We start from the raw sequence: 26626 nt of genomic DNA, 5'->3' as shown, positions 1-26626 counted from the left end.
CCCCATACACACTATCAGTTTTTCTGCTGAGTTTTTCCTTCAGATTTACCAAAACCATCTAATATGAGGTCAAGCCTTAGGAATTTCAATGTGTATGCAATCAGGCAGGCCCTTCTACTACATGGTTTTGGTAAATCTGAAGGAAAAAGTCAGCAGAAAATCTGATATTGTGTATGGGGCTTTAGAGGAGTTTAGTGACCGGAGAGTTTAGAGGCAGAAAAATCATCTCCAGTGTGTCCAGGAGCAGCAGAGTTTTTACATAGAAACACTTGATGAGTGTAAATGCATGTAAATGTGTCTAAACTCCTGGTAATGATAGGCGAGTTCAGCACCTGAGTCTTCATTTATTTCAACGGACATAATAAATGATTTATTCTGCCAATGACATGAAAATGCCCAAATGCTTGACACAGGTAAATGCTGCTCAATACATGACATACATTTACAATCTTAAGGATTTTTTTGGCTAAAATGCTGCCAGGAGGACGACTTCTAGGAGAGATGAGAAAACATCGAGTGTGCCCGAGGCCTTGGAGATGACACATTTTATTTTGTTTTTAATTCAGATATTTAATTTCTTTATTTTATATCCAACTTTAACCATTGCTGACCATGCTATAGTCGAATGAATAGTGAATGCTAGTTCTGGGAGGCCGTCATATGACAGCTCCCCCATGGTTCCCCTTAAAATCCATACCAGACCTAAGGCCCTGTATTCTCCCGGAGGGGGAACCCATGCCAGTTTTTTATTTAAAATTTGGCATGGAGTTCCCTCTCGAGAGCTGATTATTCTGTGAGAGGTGACATTGTCGCCTCAATATAGATGGAGATCCGACTTGGAGGCGACTTCCATTGAAATCAATGGGTACCAGTCACCTAGAAGTCGGATAGAAGTAGCACAGGAACCTTTTCTGAAGTCGGAGCGACTTCAGTAGTGTACATTAAGACGGCTCTCATTCACTTACATTGTTTTGTAGCGCGACTTGAGGCGACTTGAAGTCAGATCCAAAGTTGCCCCTGTGTGAATGGAGTCTGAGTGTCTCAAGAAATGAGATAGGCCCTCAGTACATCAGGTGTGATCAATTTTCAGTGATTGGCACCAATGAAGACTCTATAACCTTCACAAAGACCAAATAATATCCACTGAATTGGGATATTTTTTACCAAAGATATGAAGCAGGATTCATTTTTGTCAAAATGTATTAAGAAAATGACTAATTTGCAAAATTGTATAACAGAAATTAAGAAAAATGCATTTTGTTACAAAATGTTTGGTCTTTTTTTATTTATAGTGCAAAAAATAGAAACCCAGTGCTGATTAAATACCACCAAAAGAAAACTCAATTTGTGTGGGAAAAAAGGCAAAAAATGTCCTATGGGTACAATATTGTGTGACTGAGTTATTGTCATTCAAAGTGTGAGCACTGAAAGCTGAAAATTGGCCTGGGCAGGTAGGGGGTGAAAGTGCCCGGTGGGAGAGGGTTAAATAAATTGGTGATATGTAGAGATAAAGATGATATAAAATATTTCTCCATTATTATTATTTGATTTATCTAGTTTGGACATAACAGTCCAGGATTGGATATTTATAGACAATCTGTAGAAGAAGAGAAGAATGTTACCAGAAGAAAATGAATTTCTCCCCCAGGAATAGGAATGAGCTTTGAGTTTGATTCGAACATCGCCTGTTCACCAAACAGTGAACAATTTGGGGTGTTCGCGGGAAATTCGAAAAGCCGCAGAACACCCTGTACAAGTCTATGGGAGAAATCTAAAGTGATAATTTTAAAGGCTAATATACAAGCTATAAATATGCAGGTTTCCGTTACATCAGAGGGGGCGGGGTCACCCACACCTCATTGGGGAACCCAGGCTTCCTCACTTGCATCAGAGGGGGGTGGGGTCTGGTGATGGGTGGCCCCGCCCTTCTCATATAAGAAATGTCAGACTGCCGGGATCCTGCAGTGCCTCCACCAGTGGAGACAGAGGAAGGATGGACTGCGCTATGCTGGACGGAGAGATCACCCGTCACTGGATCAGATCAGCCATCACTGGACCCCGGAGAGATGATCATCCGTCCTTTTCCATGACTGGCACTGTGGTGCAACCTACAGTCGCAGCCGTGGGGTTGTGTCAGTTCCTCAAGGAACAGGTTAAGCAGATGCTTGGACTCCTACCCAGTGAGGAAGTAGAAAATTATGCAGAAATACCTCATGTTCTGTGTTTCATGATTGATGCGATTTTGGATTCTGTCCAACAAGCATCACGTTTGTCTCTCATGTTGCTACACATGCGAAGGGCCCTATGGCTAAAGAATTGGGCAGCTGAGCTGTCATGCAAGAAGCATTTGATTGGGTTCCTGTTTAAAGGGGAACGTCTGTTTGGAGAAGAATTAGACAAATTCGTCCAAAAGATTTCAGGGGGTAAATCTACTCTCCTTCCAGTCAAAAAGAGCAAACGTCTGTCATTTAGGCGTTCTCTTTCTCCCGGAGCATCAAGCTCTAAACAGTGGCGACGGCCTTCTCAACCCTCCTCTACAGGAAAGGCTCAGGGCCGGGCCCAAGGGCAGAAAAAGACTTGGGGGTGAAAGCCTGCCAAGCAGAGCCCAAAAACGTCCTTGTAAAGGGGCGCCCCCACTCGGCCGAGTGGGTGGAAGGCTTCGGCAGTTTGCGGAAGCCTGGCGGGAAGAGATCCGGGACAAGTGGATGATCTCTTCGGTATCTCTGGGCTACAAGCTAGAGTTTCAGGAGATTCCACCTTCTCGCTTTCTAAGGTCAAGGTTCCCCAGGGATCCAGTAAAGCAAAACCGCTACTTCTGGCCTTAGATCACTTACTATCCCAGGGGGTGATAGTAGAAGTGGACCCAAAAGAACAGGGTTCAGGGTTTTACTTGAATCTCTTCACCGTTCCGAAGCCAAATGGAAGGATCAGACCTATCCTGGATCTGAAAGATCTGAACCGGTTTCTACGTATCCGGTCCTTCCAAATGCAGTCAATTCACACTGTGGTCTCCTCCCTGCAAGGGGGAGAGTTTATGGCATCAATAGACATCAAGGATGCATATCTCCATGTGCCAATATTTCCCGCACACCAAAAGTATCTAAGGTTGGCGGTAGAGCGGCGCCATTTTCAACTTGTGGCCTTGCCGTTCGGGCTCGCTACGGCCCCTCGAGTCTTCACAAAGATTCTGGACACTCTCTTGGCAAACCTAAGAGCTCAGGGTATAGCCGTCATGGCTTATCTAGACGACTTGCTTCTCATGGAGAAAACTGAAGCGTTCCTGAACCACAGTGTTTCCAGAACACTAGAACACCTGGAATGCCTAGGTTGGATTATAAACCTAGAAAAGTCGTCCCTACAGCCCGCTACCAGGTTGAAATACCTAGGTATGTTTATCGACACCGCTCAGGGCAAGGTGTTTCTTCCAAGGCCAAAAGCCTTGGCCATCGGGGATCTGGTGCGCCTAATTCTGGGCAGAAGATCTCCCACCATTCGATTGTGCATGAGACTGTTAGGGAAAATGGTCGCCTCCTTTGAGGCCGTTCCATTTGCACAGTTCCACTCAAGGCCTCTGCAAAGATGCATCCTTGCGGCCTGGAACAGGAAGCCCCAATCCTTGGATCTTCCTATGTGTCTATCCCCAGGGACACACAAGAGTCTCGTCTGGTGGTTACAAACCGAGAATTTGCTGAAAGGCAAACCTTTCTTCCTCTTCCATGGAAGATTATTACGACAGATGCCAGCCTGGCAGGCTGGGGAGCGGTGTTAGAGGAGACGTGCTTGCAGAGGAAATGGTCTGCAATCAAGAAGCTATTGCCCATAAATGTCTTGGAGACCCGGGCAGTTTATATGGCTTTCATAAGGTGGTCTTCCAGACTATGGGGTCTCCCTGTTCGGATTCAGTCCGACAATGCCACAGCAGTGGCCTATATCAATCTATGGCCACATCACCCTGAATGCACCCGATCTTGTCTGATCTTGAATGCTAAGCAGGGTCAGGCCTGGTTAGTACCTGGATGAGAGACCGACTGGGAATACCAGGTGCCGTAGGCTCACCAGGGCAGTACCAGGAGTCTAGTAGCGCAAAAAGAAGTGAATCGCATACTTGTCTGGGCAGAAAAGCATGTTCCATGCAGTCTGCAGTCTTCATTTCAGGAGTGGAAAATTGGCAGGCGGATTTTCTGAGCTGCCAGCAGTTGTGCCCAGGAGAATGGGCTCTGTACCTCGACGTGTTTTTGGACATATGTCGCAGGTGGGGTACTCGATGTAGATCTGTTTGCCTCCAGGTTCAACAGAAAACTGGACAAATTCGTATCAAGAACAAGAGATTCACTTGCTCAGGGGTCAGATGCTCTGACAGTTCCCTGTGATCAGTACAATCTGATTTATGCCTTCCCCCCATGCCCGCTTCTGTCGCGGTTCCTGGGAAGAGTCAAGAGGGAAACAAAGTCGGTCCCTTTTGGTAACCCCGGCTTGGCCCAGGTGACCGTGGTACGCAGGGATCATGAAGTTGGCAGTAGGCAGGCCGTGGATCCTTCCTCTCCGACCAGATCTGCTCTCGCAGGGTCCAATTTACCAACCTGCTTTACAATCTGAATTTGACGGTTTGGCTGCTGATACCCACATTCTGAGAGATCGTGGGCTTTCGGGGCCAGTCCTTTCTACTCTGGTTAATGCCAGAAAGCCGGCCTCCAGGCTTATTTACTACAAAATCTGGAGGGCGTATGTTTCCTGGTGTGAACTCAGGGAATGGCATCCTAGAAAGTATGTCATTAGCATGATCTTGGCCTCTCTCCAGTCAGGTCTAGAAATGAATTTGACCATAAGCACTATCAAGGTGCAGATTTCGGCCCTGTCAGTGTTTTTTCAGAAGCCACTTGCATCGCATTCCCTGGTACGGGCTTTCATCCAGGGGGCTATGCGGATAGGCCGCCAGTCAAACCTCCGGTATGCCCATGGGATTTAAATTTGGTTCTCTCGGCTTTGCAGGGGCAACCGTTTGAACCTTTGCATCTGGCTTCATTAGTTCTTTTGACCAAAAAATTGGTTTTCTTGATAGCCATATCCTCGGCTAGAAGAGTGTCAGAACTAGCAGCTCTCTCCAGCAAAGAGCCGTATCTAATTGTTCATAAGGACCGGGTGGTAATGCGCCCTAACAGGTCCATTCTACCTAAGGTGGTTTCAGGATTCCATTTGAATCAAGATGTAATCCTACCATCCTTTTTTCCGGACCCACAGTCCGCAGAAGAAGAATCTTTGCACACTTTGGATGTGGTTAGAGCAATCAGTATATATCTTCAAGCAACTGCTCAGATAAGGAAAACTGATTGCTTATTTATTTTGCCGGAAGGCCCTAGGAAGGGCCAGGCGGCATCAAAATCCACTCTCTCAAGGTGGATTAGACAGGTTATTTCTCAGGCCTATAATGTTAGAGGGAAAATCCCTCCTCTTCAGGTGAAAGCGCACTCTACTAGGGCTGTAAGTGCTTGGGCAGTGCATCACCAGGCCTCCCTGGCTCAGATCTGTAAGGCTGCAACGTGGTCATCAGTCCACACATTCACCAGATTCTATCAGGTGGATGTCAGAGGGCAAGAGGATATCGCCTTTGGGCGCAGTGTACTGCAAGCTGCAGTTTAGGTCCTCCGGTCCCTGGCGGTCTATAATTATGATCTGTGTCTCCCTCCCCTCAATCTGAGCATTGCTTTGGGACATCCCACTATGTAATGAAGCTCCTGTGTCCCGTGATGTATGATCAAGAAAATAGGATTTTTATATACAGCTTACTTGTAAAATCCTTTTCTTGAGAGTACATCACGGGAACCAGGGTTCCCGCCCCTCTTGGGTTTTACGTGGTTTCCTATTGCTTTGCTACAAAACTGAGGTGCCTCCCATATGGGAGGGGTTATATAGGGGAGGAATTCTTCTTAATTGGGGTCAACCAGTGTGCAATCACCAGAGGTGCCTATATAACCCACTATGTAATGAAGCTTCTGTGTCCCGTGATGTAATCTCAAGAAAAGGATTTTACAGGTAAGCTGTATATAAAAATCCTATTTTCATAAATGTGAGGAATGGCAGATGTCCTGCAACCTATTCACAGCTACTTCCATCTATATAACTTATAATAAAAAAATAAATAAACATGAAGAGCAACAAAGCGGAATTCCTTCAAGCCATTCACCACTACTTCCATCTCCAATCACCATACAGTGACTTGTGCAGTAACAGAAATAAGAAGTCCCAGAGATTCATCCAGATGGTTTAAATCAATGCTGATCAATTGTAACCTCTTTGCAGCAACTTCAATCAACCTCCCTCTCACCAGTGAGCAAACAGGTCACTTACCAAAAGGTTTGTCCCTACAAGCAAGGCCCAGACACGCTTGCTTATATCCTTCCAGCAGCGCCACTCCGCTCAAGCCGGCTTCCCATGAGAACAGACTGTGCCACGGAATGTCAGACCTCCAGGTAGTATCTCCAATATCACCTGAGGTATCCAGACAATGGCCGCAATCACATTACATAGAAAAGAAAAAGCCTCATAGTGCATCATCCTTAAATATATATAGAATCACAGATTGTACACTTCCATCATATACACGAGTATACACAGAACTCAGAGCACACACCGCTCTGGACTGCAGCCGTGTATGATGGAGTCCAGGCAGTGACATGGAGGCTTTTTCATTTCTATGTAATGTGATGGCGGCCATTGTCTGGACACCTCGGGTGATATTGTATTTTTGCACATTATATGATATATAGACTGAAGTAGCTGTGAATAGGTTGGAGGAGATCTGCCCTTCCCCACATGTATGAAACTGCATTTTTGTAGTGAATTTAATTTTTATAATTGATCACTATTGGTGGAGTTATCACATCTACATTAGAAGTGTTGGTATTCGGACACATTGTAGGTTGCAGATTTCTCATTTGTCTCATCACACATTGGGGGTTATTTACAAAAGGCAAATCCACTTTGCACTACAAGTGCAAAGTACACTTGAAATTGCACTGAAAGTGCACTTGGAAGTGCAATTGCTGTAAATCTGAGGGGAAGCTCTGCTGATTTTGTCATCCAATCATGTGCAAGCTAAAATGCTGTATTTTATTTTCCTTGCATGTCCCCCTCAGATCTACAGCGACTGCAACTTCCAAGTACACTTGACCCCCATTGTGTCACTAAGTGTAGGGCTCTATACATAGAATTATATTATACTATTTGTACTTCTATATCAGACTTCCTGCTGGTGGCTGGTTTTCATTCATTAGATTTTCAAAGTTGTTCATGTTTTTTAGTGCAGATATTTCATTTTTTACATTTTTATATCCAGCTTTAGAGAACTGTCTGATATTGGTGATATATAGAGACAACCAGGAGATGAAATATATCTCCATTATTATGATTTAATTTATATAGTTTATACATACTGTGGCAGCACGCAGGTAAAGTCACCTGGTTGTATGCAGGATGGGAAATATGTGTGCCCTAGATTCAGGCTTTATGCAAACGTTTACAATTAGAGGGGAAGAGTTAATGAGCCCAGCTGAAGTAAGTGGGCTCATTAAGACCTCTACAAAAAACCCCAGCATGGTTAGGGAGATGCTCCATCCTGGAACCAGTTTTGTGTGTATAGACTGGGGAGTGTGATATCTGTTCTGTGCGGTGAGTTAACGCCTGTGTGGCAAACGTCTACAACATAGACAGGGACTGGTGCAGCACAAGGCTGCACTCAGTTGTTAGACAGGGAATCTAAGTGTGTAATTAGAGGTCAAGCTGACCAGGATTTATTTTCATGTTTTTCTTTTGTTTTGGCTGTTATATTTTTTCTGCATGTAGCATGAATAAACCGCACTTTTTGTTTTTTTCACTTACAACGCTGTCTGCTGTGCCTGATTTGGTGTTGTGAACCCATCCAGGGGGTCACACACACCCGCTGCCGAGCATGGAGGAGATACTGAGACAGCTGGCTCTAGCAAATGCAAATCAGCAGCAAACAAATGCAGGTTTACAAAAGAGCCTTGCAGCTCAACAGAGCCTTGCAGCCCAGCAGCAGACAAATGCAATTTTGCAGCAGAGTCTGGAAGCTCAGCAGAAGGCTCACCTGCAGAGTTTGGAAGCTCAGCAACAAGCCCAGCAGCGATCTGAAGCCCGCTTCATAGACCTGTTGCAGAAGCAAGAGCAGAGTTTTCAACAGCAAATAGAGACATTAATACAGCAACGTCCGCAGACCAATGAAGCAAGTGGTTACAATAATACCGCATCCTTTGGTGTGAGCCGTTTACTGACAAAAATGACTGGAGAGGATGATCCGGAGGTGTTTTTGACCACATTTGAAAGGACTGCTGAAAGGGAAAAGTGGCCTAAGGAGCAATGGGCTGGACTGGTGACCCCTCTGTTAACTGGGGAATCACAGAAAGCTTATTATGACCTAGAGCCTGACCAAGCAAAAGACTATGTGGTGCTAAAAACAGAAATATTGCCACGGCTGGGTGTCACCCTGGCCGTCCGGGCTCAGCGTGTGCATAATTGGACTTTTCAGGTTGGAAAACCTCCCAGGTCTCAAATGTATGATCTCATTCACCTGAGCAGGAAGTGGCTGCAGCCAGAGACTTTAACCGCACCAAACATTGTGGAACGTGTTGTTATGGATAGTTTCCTGAGAGCTCTTCCTACTGCCATCCAAAAATGGGTAAGCCATGGAGACCCAGAAAATGCAGATAAACTTGTGGATCTGGTTGAGAGGTACTTGGCCACAGAGAACCTGACCACCTCTTCCAGGGACTCACGGACTTTCTACCCTAAGACCAGATCATCCCCAGTGGCGGGTAAGATGACTCCAAGGGGTGAGGGTGGAGAGAGTGAGAGGGTGGGAGTTCTACCTAAGGTCTGGCGGGAGCAGCCCAGGAAGCCCATGCTGCAAGAGGCAGCGAAAAAGATTATTTGCTACCGCTGCCGGCAAGAGGGACATATTGCAGCCAATTGCCCCGTTGTGGATGAGCCTATGCAATGTGACTTTATAAGGGAGAGACGTCAGTCGCTGTTTGCGACAGTTGCATGCACTGCCATTCGGGGACCTGAGAAACATTTATGTAAAATGTGTATTAATGGTAGAAATGTTGATGTGTTGCTGGATTCAGGTAGCCTGGTAACATTGATAAAGCTGAGTTAGTTACTACAAAGTTCTCTGGGAAGAACAAGGTGGCTGTTATTTGTGTGCATGGGGACACCCGAGAGTATCCTGTAACTTCAGTGTTTTTTGAGACCCCCAAAGGTAACCTCTCTCATCAGGTGGGGTTAGTGTCTCACTTACCACATGATGCTATTGTGGGAAGGGATTTTCCAAAGTTCTGGGAACTCTGGGATTGTCCAGAGCCCCCCACTGGTGCCCCTATAGACCAGGAAGATGGCCAGAATTCCTCTGGGAGTGGTGAGGACTCTCCTGAATTTCCCTTGTCGGTATTGGCGGGGGAAACTCGAGAAACTGGGGAGGAGCCAACATCCTCAGATGAAAACATGCCGTCTGTGGAGTTTTCGGATCTTGAGGTTCACAGGGAAAATTTTGCCACAGAACAGTTAAAAGACCCCACCCTAATAAAGGCACGGAAAAATGTGGTGAAAATAGATGGCGAGTTAGTGAACCCAGATAAGACTTGCACTTACCCGTACTTCACTATGGAAAGGGACCTGCTGTATCGAGTGGCTCAAGGGGCAGAAGAAACCATTGACCAACTTGTGGTGCCCAAACCTTACAGGAAGTTGGTGTTAGAATTGGCCCATGGGCACATTCTGGGAGGTCATCTGGGGACAGAGAAAACCAGAGAGAGGATATTGCAGAGATTCTATTGGCCTGGGGTCATGAAGGAAATAGAAAATTATTGTTCCTCCTGCCCTGTGTGTCAGAAGTCGGCACCTATGCCACATTTCCGTAACCCGCTGGTACCTCTTCCTATCATTGAGGTCCCCTTTGAAAGGATCGCAATGGATTTGGTAGGTCCGATAATGAAGTCCCCCCAAACAGATGGGTTGGTTGAAAGATTCAACAAAACCCTAAAACAAATGTTAAAGAAGGTGGTGGATAGAGATGGAAAGAATTGGGATTGTCTAATACCCTATCTGATGTTTGCCATTAGGGAGGTACCCCAATCCTCTACGGGTTTCTCACCCTTCGAGTTGCTCTATGGGAGACACCCAAGAGGGCTGCTGGATATCACCATGGAAACTTGGGAAAATGAGAGTTCTCCTCACAGGAGTGTGATTGAGCATGTCGCCCTGATGCAAGATAGAATTGCACAGGTAATGACAATTGTAAAGGAACATTTAACCCAAGCGCAGTTAGCACAGCAGAGAGTGTACAACCGTGGGGCCAAGACCCGTACTTTTTCCCCGGGGGATAGGGTCTTGGTGCTAGTCCCTACGGTTGAAAGCAAATTTCTGGCCAAATGGCAAGGTCCATACGAAGTAATTGAAAAAATTAGTGAGGTGAACTACAGGGTTAGACAGCCAGGAAGGCGAAAGCCGGAGCAGATCTATCACGTCAATCTGCTGAAAGCCTGGAGGGATAGGGAATCCCTAGTCGCAGAGACTTTGTCACAAGCACAGCCTGATTGCTTAGTACCTGAGGTTGGAATAGCAGACACCTTATCGAAACCCCAACAACAGGAGGTTAAAGAGTTTGTACTTTGTAACAAAGAGATTTTCTCTGAGCTTCCGGGACAAACATCTGGCGTAGAGCATGACATTATCACCCCGCCAGGAGAAAGGGTAAAACTAAAACCTTATAGAATACCAGAGGCCCGACGGGAGGCAATACGTGGGGAGGTTCAAAGGATGCTGGAATTGGGTGTGATAGAGGAGTCCCAGAGTGACTGGTCCAGTCCTATCGTACTAGTGCCCAAACCTGATGGGAGCTGGTGGTTTTGTAACGATTTTCGACAATTAAATAAAGTTACAAAATTTGACACCTACCCCATGCCGCGTATAGATGAGTTGATTGACCGGCTGGGAACAGCCCGATATATGACAACTCTTGATCTCCCCAAAGGATATTGGCAAATTCCCCTGGCCGAGTCGGCCAAGGAGAAAACTGCTTTGTAACCCCAGATGGGGCATTCCAATATAAGAGAATGCCGTTTGGGTTACAGAATGCACCGGCAACATTCCAGCGGAAAATGGATAAGATTCTGAGGCCCCATCAGAAATATGCTGCAGCTTACCTGGATGATGTGATTGTCCATAGCACAGACTGGGTCTCACATTTGCCGAAAGTACAAGCAGTCCTAGACTCTATCCGGGAAGCTGGGTTTACGGCCAATCCAAAGAAGTGTACCATTGGACAGGAGGAGGTCAAATATCTTGGGTACACTATTGGGAGGGGGGTGATAAAACCCCAAGTCAATAAAGTCGAGGTCATACAGAGTTGGCCACGTCCCAACAGCAAGAAACAGGTACGAGCCTTTCTGGGAATCGCTGGCTATTATCGACGATTCATTCCCCATTTTGCTTCTCAGGCTGTGCCCCTCACCAACCTGACAAAAGGGAAAGAGTCTGTTATGGTTAAATGGTCCCCAGAGGCTGAAGAAGCATTTCAGTCCTTAAAAACAGCCTTATGTAGCCAGCCAGTGTTGTACTCACCAGACTTCTCTAAGGACTTCGTTGTAGAAACTGATGCATCAGACGTTGGGTTAGGAGCAGTGTTATCCCAGGTCTGGAACGGGGAAGAGCATCCAGTCATTTACCTCAGCAGGAAGTTGAAGTCCCATGAGGTAAATTACGCCACGATTGAGAAGGAATGTTTAGCAGTGAAGTGGGCTCTAGATTCCCTTCGGTACTATCTGCTAGGTAGGCACTTTGACCTGGTGACTGATCACGCTCCTTTAAAGTGGATGGCTCAAAACAAGGAGACCAATAGAAGGGTAAATAGGTGGTTCCTGGCCCTACAGGAATTTAACTTTACAGTTAAGCATCGCCCTGGTGTTAAAATGGGGAATGTGGATGCTTTGTCTCGGATACATGCGTGTCTGACTACTTGTGTTACAACCCCAAGGTTGAAACAAGAGGGGGGGTATGTGGCAGCACGCAGGTAAAGTCACCTGGTTGTATCCAGGATGGGAAATATGTGTGCCCTAGATTCAGGCTTTATGCAAACGTTTACAATTAGAGGGGAAGAGTTAATGAGCCCAGCTGAAGTAAGTGGGCTCATTAAGACCTCTACAAAAAACCCCAGCATGCTTGGGGAGATGCTTCATCCTGGAACCAGTTTTGTGTGTATAGACTGGGGAGTGTGATATCTGTTCTGTGCGGTGAGTTAACGCCTGTGTGGCAAACGTCTACAACAGAGACAGGGACTGGTGCAGCACAAGGCTGCACTCAGTTGTTAGACAGGGAATCTAAGTGTGTAATTAGAGGTCAAGCTGACCAGGATTTATTTTCATGTTTTTCTTTTGTTTTGGCTGTTATATTTTTTACTGCATGTAGCATGAATAAACCGCACCTTTTGTTTTTTTCACTTACAACACTGTCTGCTGTGCCTGATTTGGTGTTGTGAACCCATCCAGGGGGTCACACACACCCGCTGCCGAGCTAACCCCTCACAATACACTATATTACCAAAAGTATTGAGACACCTGCCTTTACAAGCACATGAACTTTACTGGCATACCAGTCTTAAGCCTCGTACACACCATCAGATTTTCTGATGACCGTTCGTCTGTTTTTTGTAGCATGCTAGTCTCATATGGAAAGTGAAGAGGTTACTCACCATACGAAAATTCTCGTCCAACAGAATACAACTTCAGAAGTTATGTAATGTGTTGAATAGTTTTTTATGTATTCTTTCTTTTCTGAGTTCACGTACGATAAAAATGTTATACTCTGCACATCCAGCTTTCTCAGACAAAAATCTGAATCGGCTATCAAAAGCACAATATTAACGATCCAAAAATCGGCAGATCGTTTGGACAAAATTTTACTTCTGATTTTCGTATCCTGTGAATGGGCCTTTAGTCCGTATGGTTGAATGGTGAGTTGGCCCACCCTTTGCAGCTATAACAGCTTCATCATTTCTGGGAAGGCCATCCACAAGGTTTAGGAGTGTGTCTATGGGAATATTTGACCATTCTTACAGAAGTGCATTTGTGGGATCATGCACTGATGTTGGATGAGAAGGCCTGGCTTGCAGTCTCTGCTCAAATTCATGCTAAAGGTGTTCTATATCAGGTTGAGGTCAGGACTCTGTGCAGACCAGTCAAGTTCCTCCACCCATAACTCGCTCATCTATGTCTTTATATACCTTGCTTTGTGCACTGCCCCAAATCATTTGGAGAAGGGGGATTATTGTGGAGGGTTGTTTTTCAGGGGTTGGGCTTGGCCCCTTAGTTCCAGTAAAAGGAACTCTTAAGATGTCAGCATACCAAGACAATTTGGAAAATTTAATGCTCCCAACTTTGTGGGAACAGTTTGGGGGTGGCCCATTCCTATTTCAACATCACTGCACACCAGTGCCAAAGGCAAGGTCCATAAAAACATGGATGAGTGAGTTTGGGGTGGGGGAACTTGACTAGCCTGCACAGAGTCCTGACCTCAACCTGATCGAACACCTTTGGGATAAGTTAGTGCAGAGGCTGCAAGCCAGGCTTTCTCATCCAACATCAGTGCCTGACCTAACAAATGTGCTTCTGAAAGAATGGTCAAACAGTCCCATAGACACACTCCTAAACTTTGCGAACAGCCTTCCCAGAAGAGCTGAAGCTGTTATAGCTGCAAAGGATGTGCCAACTCAATATTGAACCCTACGGACAAAGACTGGGATGCCATTAAAGTTCATGTGCGTGTAAAGGCGGGTGTCCCAATACTTTTGGTAATATAGTGTAACAGTCCAGGATTGGATATTTAGGCTCCATGCACACTGGCTTCAAAAAATTGCTACTACTACAGGAGTTTTGTGTTCTGCCTGTAGAAGCAGCTCCATGTTCTCCTATGTCTCCATACACATTGGGGCGATTACAGACATATTTTGACCTCAACATTTAGAGGCAGGAAAAAAACCTCTTCTGCTTCGTGTTTCTGATTGGAGCTTTCTGGGAGAAAAAATACGAAAACTCTCCTAAACTCGTCTAAACTTTGTACAATAAATTCTCTATATGAAAGTTTTTTTCTGCCAAGGGAACTGATATTTTTTAAGCCCAGTGTGTATGGAGCCTTATGGAGTCTAAAGATGGAATTTGATGACATTCTCATATTTCTATATTATTTATGTGGTTTAGATATAAAACTATCCCAGAATATTATTGTCTCAGTCAGTCCTGTTATACTCACCGTAATTTCTCTATCCGGCTTGTTGTCAGAGCTTCCATCAGATCCCTGAAATGAGGACCCTCCAGATTGAGCCCATCCAGGTTGAGTGTCCTCAGTGTCTGGTTATTTCTTATTCCAGAAGCCAGGTGGGACCAGGAACTGTCTGTCAGGTGATTAGTGGACAATCTGTAGAAGAAGAGAAGAATGTTACCAGAAGAAAATGATTTTCTCCCCAGGAATGAATGTAACTATTCTCTACATGAATGGAACTCATTTCTCTCATCTCTCTTTAATCATTAATATGAGATCACTTTAGAAAACACGATCGATCATCTACACTATTGGAGGATTTCTCTTTTTGTGGACCCCAATTACTAAATGTGACATGAGAAGTGGATGAGGTGGTGTGATCCATTCATTATTCCTGTATGGGGATTGGACCATACACACTCACACTGACCTCTAGGCTTTCACCTCCAACCTTCTGCTAAGTCTTGGATTCAGTTGTGGGGATTCACTTTGATGGCCACAGAAGTCTCACTCATGTTGTGGAAACTTCATTGACTAAAATTGACACCATTGTTATCATATAAATGTACTCACCGAGGCCAAGATTCTGAGAGTGGCCACTGTTGCGACTCGGCGCAGACCACCCCTGAAGGTGGCACAGAGGTTGGTTGCACCAAGAGGCACAAGCTATCAGTCACTTGCTAGTAGATCAGCAGGTAGCTTGAGCAGAGCTGAAAGGTGATGTCCCGTGGGAAGGTCCAGTAGCAATGGTAGCAAGTCTGTAAGGCAAAGGCAGAATCCAGGACGCAGGCCAGGGGTCAAACACAGTCCAGATCAGAAGACAACAAGTACCAGGAACGTTGAGACAGAAGGATAATCCAAAGACAAGCCAGGGGTCGAACAAGGAGATAGCAGGTAAGTCCAGATGCAGGCTGAGGGTCAAACACGTTCAGAAAGCGGGAGTCCAAGGTCAAGCCAGAGGTCAGGTCAGGAGAAGATCAGCGAGGTCGATGAGGCAATCCGAGTTACAATGGGTAATACAGATCACAAGAGCAGATGTGGGAATCACAGGAAGCTGAAGACGAACCAGCAGTGTGTTTGGATGACCTCACTTCCTTTATAGGTCAGCGAGGGGTCACATCCTGTGTGTGTTCGTGCGCTTTAGCGCATTCCTATTGCGCATAACTGTGCGCCATAGCACCTTACCCGTGCGCATCTTATGACAATTGTACTTTGGGATTTCCTTTGAACATCATGGTGGAGGATTTGATCTTATGGTGTGGAGAAGATTTTATTATTACCGTTCTTTATTTGGACTTTTTTGAAAATTTGTACTAATATTGCTGCACTAATTTTATATATGCCGATTATAAATTCTCTTCATTAGTTATCAGTGAAATAGTCTCCATACCATTGTTATATATACACTTATAGGGAGTTTTGTGATGAGGAGTCTCACTTTTATTGTTATATTTTCATATTTATATCGTGTGAATGTTATATACTAGTGCTGCAGTCTTCCATATTATACTAGATGTGATAATTCCACCAATAGGGATCAGATATAACAATTCCATTCACTACACAAATACACTTTCATAAATGTAAACAATGGCAGATCTCCTGCAACCTATTCACAGCTACTTCAATCTATTAACATATAATATGCAAAAATAAATATACATGAAGAGCTATGAGAGTTATCTTAAAAAAATTGCAAACATCAAGAGAAAGTTTCTAAAGGTGAAAAGGTAGATTTCCTACAACCCATTCACCACTACTTCCATCTCCAATCACCATACAGTGACTTGTGCAGTAACAGAAATAAGAACTCCCAGAGATTCATCCAGATGGTTATCAATGCTGATCATCTTCCACCTCTTTGCAGCAACTTCAATCAACCTCCCCCACACCAGTGAGCAAACAGGTCACTTACCAAAAGGTTTGTCCCCACAAGCAAGGCCCAGACACGCTTGTTTATATCCTTCCTGTAGCGCCACTCCGCTCAAGCCAGCTTCCGATGAGAACAGACTGTGCCACGGAATGTCAGACCTCCAGGTAGTATCTCCAATATCACCCGAGGTATGCAGACAATGGCCGCAATCACATTACATGGAAAAGAAAAAGCCTCCATAGTGCATAATCCTTAAATATATATATAGAATCACAGATTGTACACTTCCATCATATACACGAGTATACACAGAACTCAGAGCACACACCGCTCCGGACTGCAGCCGTGTATGATGGAGTCCAGGCAGTGACATGGAGGCTTTTTCCTTTCTATGTAATGTGATTGTGGCCATTGTCTGGACACCTCGGGTTACATTGTATTTTTGCACATTATATGATATATAGACTGAAGTAGCTGTGAATAGGTTGGAGGAGATCTGCCCTCCCTCACATGTCTGAAAGTGTATTTTTGTAGTGAATTTAATTATTATTGATCACTATTGGTGGAGTTATCACATCTACATTAGAAGTGTTGGTGTTCGTACACATTTGCAGGTTGCAGATTTCTCATTTGTCTCATCACACATTGTGTCACTAAGCCCTTGTACACACGGTGGAGATTCCGACAACCAAATCCATCGGATTTTGTCCATCGAGTTTTGTCCGACGGATCTTGTCCGAAACTGTTGCATACACACGGTCGGACAAAGTTGACGGAAAATCCGATCTTTCAGAACGTGATGACATAATTTCGTTACGATGGGACTACGTTCAGGCTAGTAGCCAATAGCTTTGATGTAGGAATTAGATCTGAGTATGCGTGGCACTTTGTCCGATCGGAATTCTCTACACATGATCGGAGTATGTCCGATCGGAGCATTTTGTCGGAAAATATTTCCGGCAAGTTGGAAAAGTTGGTCCGACGGATATTCCAACAGAAACAGTCCAATGCAGACCACACACAGTTGAAATATTTGACAAAACACTCTGATTGGACACATTCCGTCCGAATCTCCGATCGTGTGTACAAGGGCTAAGTGTAGGGCTCTATACATAGAATTATATTATACTATTTGTACTTCTATGTCAGACTTCCTACTGGCGGCTGGTTTTCATTCATTAGATTTTCACAAAATTGTTCATGTTTTTTGTGCAGATATTAAATTTTTTTACATTTTAAATCCAGCTTTAGAGAACTGTCTCATATTAGTGATATATAGAGACAACCAGGAGATGAAATATATCTCCATTATTATTATTTGATTTATATAGTTTAGACATACACTATATTACCAAAAGTATTGGGACACCCGCCTTTACAAGCACATGAACTTTAATGGCATCCCAGTCTTAAGCCTCGTACACACCATCAGATTTTTTGACGACTGTTCGTCTGTTTTTTGTGTCATGCTAGTCTCATATGGAAAGTGAAGAGGTTACTCACCATATGAAAATTCTCATCCGACACAATACAACTTCAGAAGTGATGTAATGTGTTGAATAGTTTTGTATATATTCTTTCGTTTCTGAGTTCACGTACGATAAAAATTTTATAGTTTGCACATCCAGCTTTCTGAGACAAAAAAAAAATCAGAATCGGCTATCGAAAGCACAATACTAATGATTCAAAAATCGTCAGATCGTTTTGCCAAAATGTTACTACTGATTTTTGTATCCTGTGTATGGGCCTTTAGTCTGTAGGGTTCAATATTGAGTTGGCCCACCCTTTGCAGCTATAACAGCTTCAACTTTTCTGGGAAGGCCATCCACAAGGTTTAGGAGTGTATCTATGGGAATGTTTGACCATTCTTACACAAGTGCATTTGTGAGATTATGCACTGATGTTGGATGAGAAGGCCTGGCTCGCATTCTCCACTCATGCTAAAGGTGTTCTATATTGGGTTGAGGTCAGGACTCTGTGCAGCCCAATCAAGTTCCTCCACTCCAAACTCGCTCATCTATGTCTTTATATACCTTGCTTTGTGCACTGCCCCAAATCATTTGGTGAAGGGGGATTATGGTGTGGGGTTGTTTTTCAGGGGTTGGGCTTGGCCCCTTAGTTCCAGTAAAGGGAACTGTTAAGATGTCAGCATACCAAGACAATTTGAAAAATTTCATGCTCCCAACTTTGTGGGAACAGTTTGGGGGTGGCCCCTTCCTATTTCAACATGACTGCGCACCAGTGCCAAAGGCAAGGTCCATAAAAAACATGGATGAGTGAGTTTGGGGTGGGGGAACTTGACTAGCCTGCACAGAGTCCTGACCTCAACCTGATAGAACACCTTTGGGATGAGTTAGTGCAGAGGCTGCAAGCCAGGCCTTCTCATCCAACATCAGTGCCTGACCTAACAAATGTGCTTCTGAAAGAATGGTCAAACATTCCCATAGACACACTCCTAAACTTTGCGGACAGCCTTCCCAGAAGAGTTGAAGCTGTTATAGCTGCAAAGGGTGGCCAACTCAATATTGAACCCTGCGGACAAAGACTGGGATGCCATTAAATTTCATGTGCGTGTAAAGGTGGGTGTCCCAATACTTTTGGTAATATAGTGTAACAATCCAGGATTGGATATTTAGGCTCCATGCACACTGGCTTAAAAAAAATTGCTGCTACTACAGGAGTTTTGTGCTCTGCCTGTAGAAGCAGCTCCATGTTCTCCTATGTCTCCATACACATTGGGATGATTACAGACATATTCTGAGCTCAACATTTAGAGGGAGGAAAAAAAAAACCTCTTCTGCTTCGTGTTTCTGATTGGAGCTTTCTGGGAGAAAAAAATGCAAAACTCTCCTAAACTCGTCTAAACTTTGTACAATAAACTCTCTATAAGAAAGTTTTTTTCTGCCAAGGGAACTGACATTTTTTTAAGCCCAGTGTGCATGGAGCCTTATGAAGCCTAAAGATGGAATTTGATGACATTCTCATATTTCTATATTATGTGGTTTAGATATAAAACTGTCCCAGAATATTATTGTCTCAGTCAGTCCTGTTATACTCACACAAATTCCTCTATCCGGCTTGTTGTCAGAGCTTCCATCAGATCCCTGAAATGAGGACCCTCCAGATTGTTCCTAGATAGGTTCAGTGTCCTCAGTGTCTGGTTATTTCTTATTCCAGATGCCAGGTGGGGGCAGGAACTGTCTGTCAGGTCATTAGAGGGCAATCTGTAGAAGAAGAGAAGAATGTTACCAGAAGAAAATGATTTTCTCCCCCAGGAATGAATGTAACTATTCTCTACATGAACGGAACTCATTTCTCTCATCTCTCTTTAATCATTAATATGAGATCACTTTAGAAAACACGATCGATCATCTACACTATTGGAGGATTTCTCTTTTTGTGGACCCCAATTACTAAATGTGACATGAGAAGTGGATGAGGTGGTGTGATCCATCCATTATTCCTGTATGGGGATTGGACCATACACACTCACACTGACCTCTAGGTTTTCACCTCCAACCTTCTGCTAAGTCTTGGATTCAGTTGTGGGGATTCACTTTGATGGTCACAGAAGTCTCACTCATGTTGTGGAAACTTCATTGACACCATTGTTATCATATAAATGTACTCACCGAGGCCAAGATGCTGAGAGTGGTCGCTGTTGTGACTCAGCGCAGACCACACCTGAAGGTGGCACAGAGGGTGGTTGCACTAAGAGGCACAAGCTATCAGTAGGACAGTCACTTGCTAGTAGATCAGCAGGTAGCTTGAGCAGAGCTGAAAGGTGATGTCCCGTGGGAAGGTCCAGTAGCAATGGTAGCAAGTCTGTAAGGCAAAGGCAGAATCCAGGACGCAGGCCAGGGGTCAAACACAGTCCAGATCAGAAGACAACAAGTACCAGGAACGTTGAGACAGAAGGATAATCCAAAGACAAGCCAGGGGTCGAACAAGGAGATAGCAGGTAAGTCCAGATGCAGGCTGAGGGTCAAACACGTTCAGAAAGCGGGAGTCCAAGGTCAAGCCAGAGGTCAGGTCAGGAGAAGATCAGCGAGGTCAATGAGGCAATCCGGGTCACAACGGGTAATACAGATCACAAGAGCAGATGTGGGAATCACAGGAAGCTGAAGATGAACCAGCAGTGTGTTTGGATGACTTCACTTCCTTTATAGGTCAGCGAGGGGTCACATCCTGTGTGTGTTCGTGCGCTTTAGCGCATTCCTATTGCGCATAACTGTGCGCCAGAGCGCCTTACCCGTGTGCATCTTATGACAATTGTACTTTGGGATTTCCTTTGAACATCGTGGTGGAGGATTTGATCTTATGGTGTGGAGAAGATTTTATTATTACCGTTCTTTATTTGGACTTTTTTGAAAATTTGTACTAATATTGCTGCACTAATTTTATATATGCCGATTATAAATTCTCTTCATTAGTTATCAGTGAAAGAGTCTCCATACCATTGTTATATATGCACTTATAGGGAGTTTTGTGATGAGGAGACTCATGTTTATTGTTATATTTTCACATTTATATTGTGTGAATGTTATATACTAGTGCTGCAGTCTTCCATATTATACTAGATGTGATAATTCCACCAATAGGGATCAGATATAACAATTCCATTCACTACAAAAATGCACTTTCATAAATGTAAACAAAGGCAGATCTCCTGCAACCTATTCACAGCCACTTCAATCTATTTAACATATAATATGCAAAAATAAATATACATGAAGAGCTATGAGAGTTATCTTAAAAAATTGCAAACATCAAGAGAAAGTTTCTAAAGGTGAAAAGGTAGATTTCCTACAACCCATTCACCACTACTTCCATCTCCAATCACCATACAGTGACTTGTGCAGTAACAGAAATAAGAAGTCCCAGAGATTCATCCAGATGGTTTAAATCAATGCTGATCATCTTCCACCTCTTTGCAGCAACTTCAATCAACCTCCCCCACACCAGTGAGCAAACAGGTCACTTACCAAAAGGTTTGTCCCCACAAGCAAGGCCCAGACACGCTTGTTTATATCCTTCCAGCAGCGCCACTCCGCTCAAGCCGGCTTCCGATGAGAACAGACTGTGCCACGGAATGTCAGACCTCCAGGTAGTATCTCCAATATCACCCGAGGTATCCAGACAATGGCCGCCATCACATTACATGGAAAAGAAAAAGCCTTCATAGTGCATAATCCTTAAATATATATAGAATCACAGATTGTACACTTCCATCATATACACGAGTATAACTCAGAGCACACACCGCTCCGGACTGCAGCCGTGTATGATGGAGTCCAGGCAGTGACATGGAGGCTTTTTCCTTTCTATCTAATGTGATTGCGGCCATTGTCTGGATACCTCGGGTGATATTGTATTTTTGCACATTAGATGATATATAGACTGAAGTAGCTGTGAATAGGTTGGAGGAGATCTGCCCTTCCTCACATGTTTGAAAGTAAATTTTTGTAGTCAATTACATTTTTATTATTGATCACTATTGGTGGAGTTATCACATCTACATTAGAAGTGTTGGTATTCGGACACATTGTAGGTTGCAGATTTCTCATTTGTCTCATCACACATTGTGTCACTAAGTGTAGAGCTCTATACATAGAATTATATTATACTATTTGTACTTCTATATCAGACTTCCTGCTGGCGGCTGGTTTTCATTCATTAGATTTTCACAAAGTTGTTCATGTTTTTAGTGCAGATATTTTGTTTTTAAATTTTTTTATATCCAGCTTTAGAGAACTGTCTGATATTGGTGATATAAAGAGACAACCAGGAGATTAAATATATTGCCATTATTATTATTTGATTTATGTAGTTTAGACATACACTATATTACCAAAAGTATTGGGACACCTAACATTACTGGCATCCCAGTCTTAAGCCTCGTACACACCATCAGATTTTCTGATGACCGTTCGTCTGTTTTTTGTGACATGCTAGTGTCATATGGAAAGTGAAGAGGTTACTCACCATACGAAAATTATCCGACAGAATACAACTTCAGAAGTGATGTAATGTGTTGAATAGTTTTGTATGTATTCTTTCATTTCTGAGTTCACGTACGATAAAAAAATTATACTCTGCACATCCAGCTTTCTCAAACAAAAATCTAAATCGGCTATCAAAAGCACAATATTAACGATCCAAAAATCGTCAGATCGTTTTGCCCAAATTTTACTTCAGATTTTCGTATCGTGTGTATGGGCCTTTAGTCCGTAGGGTTCAATATTGAGTTGGCCCACCCTTTGCAGCTATAACAGCTTCTTCTTTTCTGGGAAGGCCGGCCACAAGGTTTAGGAGTGTATCTATGGGAATGTTTGACCATTCTTACAGAAGTGCATTTGTGAGATCATGCACTGATGTTGGATGAGAAGGCCTGGCTTGCATTCTCCACTCAAATTCATGCTAAAGGTGTTCTATATCGGGTTGAGGTCAGGACTCTGTGCAGACCAGTCAAGTTCCTCCACCCCAAACTCTCTCAACTATGTCTTTAAAGACCTTGCTTTGTACACTGCCCCAAATCATTTGGTGAAGGGGGAGTATGGTGTGGGGTTGTTTTTCAGGGGTTGAATGAATGAATGAAATACTTGTATAGCGCACAATGCGAACTGAATCGCCTCTAGGCGCTGTGGCGAGCTTTGATCATCTGCTAAAAGAGGAAGGTCTTGAGTTTTTTCCTAAAAGCCAGGTGATTTTCTTCCAGGCGGATGTTAATTGGTAGAGCATTCCATAGCCGAGGCCCTTGGACAGCGAATCTCCGATCCCCCTTGGATTTATACCGGGCTTTGGGCACGAGGAGGAGGTTTTTGTTGGCTGATCGAAGACTGCGGTTTGGTGTGTAATGATTTATTTTCTCCATTAGGTATTGCGGAGCTTCTCTATGCACGCATTTGTGGGTGAGGCAAAGGGTCTTGAATGTGATCCGATTTTTTATGGTTAGTCAATGTAAGCTCCTCAGTGAAGGAGAAATGGATTCCCAGGTTTTTTTTCCTGTTATCAGCCTTGCCGCCGTGTTTTGGATCAGTTGTAATCGCGCAAGTTGATATTGTGGTAATCCTATGTAAAGCGAGTTTGCGTAGTCCAGTCGTGAATTAATGATTGTTCCAACTACCACTGCTTTGTCATTCTTTGGGATAAAAGGGATGAGTCTGCGAAGCATGCGCAGCAGATGGTGAGATCCACTGACTACAGATCCTATTTGCGCATCCATTGACATTTGTGCATCTAAAATAACCCCGACACTCTTCGCTTTGGTCTTTGGGGAGATAGTCTGCCCAAAGATGGTTGGTGGAGACCAGGAGGTTTTGGTTGCGGGCTTATGATTTGGGTGTAAGATAAGAAGCTCTGTCTTTGATTGGTTCAGCTGGAGGGAGTTGGTGGTCATCCAGTCCTCTATTGATTTGAGGCAGTTTTCAAGTTGTTGTTGGTGATCTTTTTTTCCATTGATCCGGAAATAAAGTTGCGTGTCGTCAGCGTAAGAGTGGAAGCAGAGATCTGAGCATCTGATGATTTGAAGGAGTGGGCTAATGTAAATGTTGAAGAGAACGGGTGACAACGGAGAGCCTTGAGGGACTCCGCAGGTGACTGCCCGAGTTTCGGAGAGGAATTTTCCTAGTTTCACTGTCTGTGACCGATTTCCTAGGAAGGACACGAACCATTGGAGATCTATGTCTTGGACTCCGGCTACTTCTGTGAGGCGCACGAGTAGAGTATTGTGATCTACTGTATCAAACGCTGCACTTAGGTCTAGCAGTACGAGGAGACATGGCTCTCCGTCATCTGCTGCTTCGAGGGCGTCATCCCAAATCTTGAGGAGAGCTGTTTCTGTTCCATGACCCGGGCGGAAGCCTGATTGCAGCGGGTCCAGGAGTTTGTGAGTATCCAGGTGAAGATGTAGCTGATGTACTACAGCTTTCTCCATGATCTTAGAAATGGTGTTGAGGCTTGTAATCGGCCTACGGTTGTTTGGATCCTGAGGGTCCAGGTTTGGTTTCTTGAGTAGAGGTTTGACGATGCCTTGTTTGAGGATGCTGGGAACAATCCCTTCGTGGAATGATCGGTTTATGAGGTGGGTTATGGTTGGAGCCACGATGTCGGAGCATTCTTTCAGTAGTTTTGTGGGGATGATGTCAATAGGTGAGGTACTGTCACGCAGTTTATTAAAGCGGGAGTCCACCGGGACTCCGCGTTTTTTTTTTTTTTTTAAAAGCCAGCAGCTACAAATACTGCAGCTGCTGACTTTTAAAATAGTGACACTTACCTGTCCAGCGCGCCCGCGATGTCGGCACCCGAAGCCGATCGCTAGGTCGTCTGTCGGGTCCTGCCGCCGCCATCTTGGGTATGGGAATCAGGAAATGGAGACTTTCGGCTTCATTTCCCGGTTCCCTACTGCGCATGCGCGAGCCGCTGGGAACTGTGTGTTTCCCAGCAGGCAGCGGGGCACTTGCTGAAGGGGGCGGGCGCTTGCGGAAAGGGGCGTAACGTACGCCCCTTTCCGCAGAGAGCTAGCCCGGAGGTGGGTGCAGTTACCTGGATTATCCAGGTAACTGCACCCCCCTCCCCCCTGAAAGGTGCCAATTGTGGCGCCGGAGGGGGGAGGGATTCCGACGAGCGGCATTTTAGGGTGGACCTCCGCTTTAATGATGTTTTTTGCGGTGTCTACGGTAATTGGGAATAGTGAAAATTTTGGCGGTTGCGGTATGTTGGTGCAGACATCCTCTTTATGTTTTGCTGGCTGAGGTTGGATGTTTTCTTCTGACAAATTGTTTCCCTGATGGTTTTGACTTTATCGATGAAAAAATCCGACAGTTTGTCACAGTAATCCTGGGATTCGCTTTCTGGGGGTTCTAGGCACACCGGATTCATTGATTGATTAACCAGTTTAAACAGTTCCCGTGGTTGGTTTGCGGCCGTTGAGAGTGTATATGAGAAGTGGTCCTTTTTGGCTTTGAAGATTGCTTTCTGATAATATCAGACCTTTGTAGTTAAATAGGTTTTCCTCGGTGGGATTTCTTCTCCATGCTCTTTCCGCTCTTCTGCGTTCTTGCTTTAGTACAGAGAGGGAGCTATTAAACCATCCAGCATTTTTCTTCCTGATGAGTGCCCTGTATTTTGGTTGGGCTTGGCCCCTTAGTTCCAGTAAAGGGAACTCTTAAGATGTCAGCATACCAAGACAATTTGGAAAATGTCATGCTCCTAACTTTGTGGGAACAGTTTGGGGGTGTCCCCTTCCTATTTCAACATGACTGCCCACCAGTGCCAAAGGCAAGCTCCATAAAAACATGGATAAATGAGTTTGGGGTGGATGAACTTGACTAGCCTGCACAGAGTCCTGACCTCAACCTAATAGAACACCTTTGGGATGAGTTGGTGCAGAGGCTGCAAGCCAGGCCTTCTCACCCAACATCAGTGCCCAGCCTAAAAAATGTGCTTCTGGAAGAATGGTCAAACAGTCCCATAGACACACTCCTAAACTTTGCGAACAGCCTTTCCCAGAAGAGTTGAAGCTGTTATAGCTGCAAAGGATGGGCCAACTCAATATTGAACCCTATGGACAAAGACTGGGATGACATTAAAGTTCATGTGCGTGTAAAGGCGGGTGTCCCAATACTTTTGGTAATACAGTGCAACAGTCCAGGATTGGATATTTTGGCTCCATACACACTGGATTAAAAAAAAATAATAATTGCTGCTACTACAGGAGTTTTGTGTTCTGCCTGCAGAAGCAGCTCCATGTTCTCCTATGTCTCCATACACATTGGGGCGATTACAGACATATTTTGACCTCAACATTTAGAGGCAGGAAAAAAAAACTCTTCTGCTTCGTGTTTCTGATTGGAGCTTTCTGGGAGAAAATGCAAAACTCTTCTAAACTCATCTAAACTTTGTACAATAAATTCTCTATATGAAAGTTTTTTTCTGCCAAGGGAACTGACATTTTTTTAAGCCCAGTGTGTTTGGAGCCTTATGGAGCCTAAAGATGGAATTTGATGACATTCTCATATTTCTATATTATTTATGTGGTTTAGATATAAAACTGTCCCAGAATATTATTGTCTCAGTCAGTCCTGTTATACTCACTGTAATTCCTCTATCCGGCTTGTTGTCAGAGCTTTCATCAGATACCTGAAATGAGGACCCTCCAGATTGTTCCCATGCAGGTTCAGTGTCCTCAGTGTCTGGTTATTTCTTATTCCAGATGCCAGGTGGGGGCAGGAACTGTCTGTCAGGTCATTACAGGACAATCTGTAGAAGAAGAGAAGAATGTTACCAGAAGAAAATGAATTTCTCCCCCAGGAATGAATGTAACTATTCTCTACATGAATGGAACTCATTTATCTTTATTGGAATCATTAATATGAGATCACTTTATAAAACACGATCGATCATCTACACTATTGGAGGATTTCTCTT

General features: G+C 44.2%; 1 protein-coding gene and 1 pseudogene across 6 annotated transcripts in view; one reads left to right on the top strand and one right to left on the bottom strand.

The window, feature by feature from the left end:
• LOC143942800 (NACHT, LRR and PYD domains-containing protein 3-like) overlaps positions 1-26626 on the bottom strand; it is a 415453-nt gene that overhangs the window by 3651 nt on the left and 385176 nt on the right. For 5 of the 6 annotated variants that reach the window (XM_077464197.1, XM_077464199.1, XM_077464201.1 and 2 more), the window contains 3 exons: positions 26294-26458; positions 19258-19422; positions 14317-14481 (listed from right to left, as the gene is read on the bottom strand). In XM_077464197.1, coding sequence (XP_077320323.1) covers positions 14317-14481; positions 19258-19422; positions 26294-26458 — 495 coding nt within the window. The remainder of the gene's footprint in view (positions 1-14316; positions 14482-19257; positions 19423-26293; positions 26459-26626) is intronic. The other variant, XM_077464200.1, reaches the window with a different exon arrangement.
• LOC143948664 (5S ribosomal RNA) lies at positions 3935-4053 on the top strand (annotated as a pseudogene).

This window comes from Lithobates pipiens, unplaced genomic scaffold, assembly GCF_037356315.1.
Source record: "Lithobates pipiens isolate NorthernLeopardFrog02 unplaced genomic scaffold, aLitPip1_a1.2 Scaffold_30, whole genome shotgun sequence".
Classification (NCBI taxonomy): domain Eukaryota; kingdom Metazoa; phylum Chordata; class Amphibia; order Anura; family Ranidae; genus Lithobates; species Lithobates pipiens.
Note: the sequence above shows the minus strand (reverse complement) of the source record. Positions and strands in the feature narration are given on the sequence as shown.